Source organism: Orycteropus afer, unplaced genomic scaffold, assembly GCF_000298275.1.
Source record: "Orycteropus afer afer isolate SDZICR_OR568_19922 unplaced genomic scaffold, OryAfe1.0 scaffold00083, whole genome shotgun sequence".
Lineage (NCBI taxonomy): Eukaryota > Metazoa > Chordata > Mammalia > Tubulidentata > Orycteropodidae > Orycteropus > Orycteropus afer.
This window is the reverse complement of record NW_006921670.1, coordinates 9,999,511-10,003,583: the sequence shown is the minus strand read 5'-3', so window position 1 is coordinate 10,003,583 and position 4,073 is coordinate 9,999,511. Positions and strand designations below refer to the sequence as shown.

The 4,073-nt window shown below is 52.6% G+C and overlaps 1 protein-coding gene across 1 annotated transcript in view; it reads left to right on the top strand.

The window, feature by feature from the left end:
• SHISAL1 (shisa like 1) overlaps window positions 1-3,614 on the top strand; it is a 17,786-nt gene extending 14,172 nt beyond the window's left edge. The window contains exon 3 of the mRNA XM_007941804.1: window positions 3,293-3,614. Within this exon, the coding sequence (XP_007939995.1) occupies window positions 3,293-3,614 (322 nt within the window). The remainder of the gene's footprint in view (window positions 1-3,292) is intronic.
• Window positions 3,615-4,073: the final 459 nt, after the last annotated feature.

Sequence of the window (4,073 nt, the reverse complement as noted above, 5' to 3'; positions counted from 1 at the left end):
TTAAGTGTTCTGGAATTCCCATTCTTTTTAATTATCCATAATTTGTTATGATCCACACAATCAAATGTTTCTTCATAGTCAATAAAACAAAAGCAAACACTCTGGTGGCGTAGTGCCTAAGGCACTTGACTGCTAACCAGAAGGCTGGCGGTTCAAACCCATGAGCCACTCCTCGGAAGGAAGGTTGGGCAATCAACTTCCATTGTGATACTGCCTCGGAAACTCAAGGAGGGGTTGCTATGAGTTGGGTCTGACTCCACGGCACATAACAACAACAACAAACATCTTTCTGGTATTCTTCGCTTTGAGCCAAGATCCATCTGACATCAGCAATGATATCCTTCATTCCATGTCCTCTTCTTAATCCAACCTACATTTCTGGAAGTTCTCTGTCAATATACTGCTGCAACTGTTTTTGAATTATCTCAGTAAGATCTTACTTGCATGTGATATTAATAATATTGTTTGATAATTTCCACATTCTGTGGGATCACCTGTCTTGGAATGGTTACAAATATGGATCTCTTCCAATCAGTTGGCCAGGTAGCTGTCCTCCAAATCTCTTGGCCTAGCCGAGTGAGTGCCTCTAGTGCAGCATCCATTTGTTGAAACACCTCAATGGGCATTCCATGCATTCCTGGAGCCTTGTTCTTCACCAATTCCTTCAGTGCAGCCTTGACTTCTTTCTTGAATACCATTGGTTCTTGATCATATGCCACCTCCTGAAATGAATGAACATCAACCAATTCTTTTTGATACAGTGACTCTGTGTATTCCTTCCACCTTCTTTTGATGTTTCCTACATTATTCAATATTTTGCCCATAGAATCTTTCAGTATTGCAACTCGAGGCTTGAATTTTTACCTCAGTTCTTTCAGCTTGAGACATGTCGAGTGTGTTCTTCCCTTTTGGTTCTCCAACTCCATGTCTTTGCACATTTCATTATAATAACTGACTTTGTTTCTGGAGCTGCTCTTTGACATCTTCTGTTCTGCTCTTTTATCTTGTCATTTCTCCCATTCACTGTAACTCCTCTCCATTCAAGGGCAAGTTTCAGAGTCTCTTCTGACACCCATTTTGGTCTTCTCTTCCTATGTTGTCTTTTTAATGACCTCTTGCTTTCTTCATGGATGATGTTCTTGATGCCATCCCACAATTCTTCTGGTTTTCAGTCATTAGTGTTCAGTGCATCAAATCTATTCTTTGAATGGTCTCTAAATTCAGTAGGGATATTGTCAAGGTTAAATTTTGGTTCTTGTGAACTTGTTTTAACTGTCTTCAGCTTCAAGTTGAATTTGCATATGAGCAGTTGATGGTCTGTTCCACAGTCAGCTCCTGGCTTAGTTTTGGCTAAAGACATGGAGCTTCTTCATCGCCTCTTGCCGCAAATATCGTCAATCTGATTCCTGTGTGTTCCATCTGGTGAGGTCCATGTGTATAGCCACTGTTTGTGTTGTTGAAAAAAGGTGTTTGCAATGAATAAGATGTTGGTTTTGCAAAATTCTGTCATACAATCTCCAGTGTTATTTCTATCACCAAGGTCAACTTTTCCAACTACCAGTGAGTCTTCTTTGTTTCCAACTTTTGCATTCCAATCACCAGTGATAATCAGCACATCTTGATTGCATGTTCGGTCAATTCCAGACTGCAAAAGTTGGTAAAAATCTTCAGTTTCCTCATCTTTGGCTTTGGTGGTTGGTGTGTAAATTTGAATAGTAGTCGTATTAACTGGCTTTGCTGTAGGCGTGTGGATATCCTATCACTGACAGCACTGTACTTCAGGACAGATCTTGAAACATTCTTTGGACACCTAGTCAGCCCTGGCCCAGCTTGGCCAGCAGCCAGGGAGTCCAGGGGGAACAGGTTCCACGCTGTGCAGAGGCCAAGGCCGGGGCTGGGAGAACCGAGCCCAGAGGACCTAGAGCCTAGAAGAGGGATCAGGACTCTGACTGCCAACCCCTGCCCTCAGCTTCCGATGGGCGGCCATGCCGTAGGGGCCCAGGAGGACAGAGGGCGCCCTTCTAGGCAAGAGCCAGGCAGTCCTTCCCAGGGGTTGGGGTAGCATGTGCAGGCCTGAGCACAGGCATAGGCTCCTCACCACCCACCACACACACCCAGCAGAGCAGATGCCCACAGCTGGGAGCAGACACAGGGAGATGTTTAGCGGTTCATAGATCAGAGCCTTTAAACGACACAGACCCTGGTGAGCACTGTGCAGGGAGCAGCAGCTGCGGTGGCAAGGCCGGGAAACCAGAGTACTCACCCCTGGTGACGGGTACCGAGGGACCCCTAGGGCTGATGGCCAGAGCAGGGCTCCACCCAACCATGTGAGAGGGGCAGGGTGTCCAGCAGGCTTCCTGGAGGAGGCGGTCTCCCACAGAGGCTGAGTGGAAGTTGGCAGAGGCAGGGCGTGGGGAGGCAGAAAGAGCTGCCGCCGGTGCACAGGCCCGGTGTGGGAGCGAGCGGGGCTGACCAAGGAGGTACCTCTGCAGCTTAAAACATCAGTGACTCGCTCCCGTGTTACTTCTGCTTTGAGAATGGCCCTTAGTGGGAAACTGGAGACGCAGGTCGGGGAAAAGAAGACGAGACACAAGATGGGGCCCTGAGCACCTGGCTGTGTTGGGTGAAGGGGACCCCTGGGTGGGGGAGGCAGAGGCGAGGGGGGAGTCAGGAAGGCAGGTGGCTGTGGGAGGGAGGGTGCTGGCGGCTACTAGGGTGGGGTATGGGCTCTTGAGAAAGAAACGCAGAGGGCCGGAAGGGAGCCAGGTCAGTGTGGGTGCTGACAGTCAGGGGGCTTACAGCCCGAGGCAGCAGGCGTCCTGCCGGGTGGATGTCAGCCCGGTCCAGGGAGACAGGGAGCCACTGGCGGGGGCAGGGTGGCTGTCGTGAGGTGGAGACGGGACGTCCCAGGTGGTGGGGACCACAGGGTGGGCAAGCAGGGGGCACCCATGGGAAGAGACAGCCCTGCTGTGTGGAGGCCAAGTGGGGGTAGGTTGCAGGAGACCCAAACGCCCAGCTGAGCATGCCTTCCAAAGCACCAGCGTGGGTCCCACAGCAGCCCCAGCCAGGGTCTCGGGGTCCTGGGGGAGATGCTCGGGGTGTCCTGGAGCCACGGAGGCCGGTAGGGCAGGCGAAGGAGGTGGAGGGAGGAGGTGAGGAACGGGGTGAGGCGCGGTGAGGCCAGGAGGGACCTCACAGCAGCGCCCCGCGCCGTGGGCTCACATCAGCCGCGCGGGGGAACCCAGCCCGTGCGGGCCACCCCCCGTTGAGCCTCTCCCCCGTCTCTCTGCAGCAATTACACCGCCCTGCTGGGAGTGTGGATCTACGGCTTCTTCGTGCTGATGCTGCTCGTCCTGGACCTTTTGTATTACTCGGCAATGAACTACGACATCTGCAAGGTTTACCTGGCGCGGTGGGGGATCCACGGACGCTGGATGAAACAGGAGCCCCGGCGGTGGGGGAACCCCGCTCGGGCTCCTCGGCCAGGGCAGCCGGCCACGCAGCTCCAGCCGCCCCCCGACCCCCAGCCACAGGCCCCCCAGGCCGTGCACACGCTGCGGGGAGACGGCCACAGCCCCCCACTGATGGCCTTCCAGAGCTCGTCAGCCTGGTGAGTGGCCGCCACCGAGGCCCAGGCTGCTTTGGGTGACTCGCCTCGGTGAGCTGGGAAAATGCCACATGGTTACTGCTGTTGTGCTTGGCTGGCTGGTTACCCGATCGTGGGCTTATCTCGTGGTTTGCCAAGAAGGGTCTGAACTGCCCCTGGGATATCGTGTGCATGGACAGGAAGTCTGAGTGAGAGGTGGAACAAGAGCTTAGGAGCAAGCAAAGCTTACAAGTCCATGCTTAGAGTCTGGCGTGAGCGTTGTTGTCTTTCAACATGAAATGGAGTTGTGACTTTCCTGGCTGCCAAGGCAAAACGGGAAATTAGATGGTTTTCCAAATGTGTATGGTCTGAGCAAAGGAAACAGATATGTCTGTTGGAAGCAGGGGGAAGAGTTTGTCCAGCATTAGATTAAAAAATAACCGTATTTCTTGGTTCCTTCCATACATGTGCATTTTGTCATGTAACG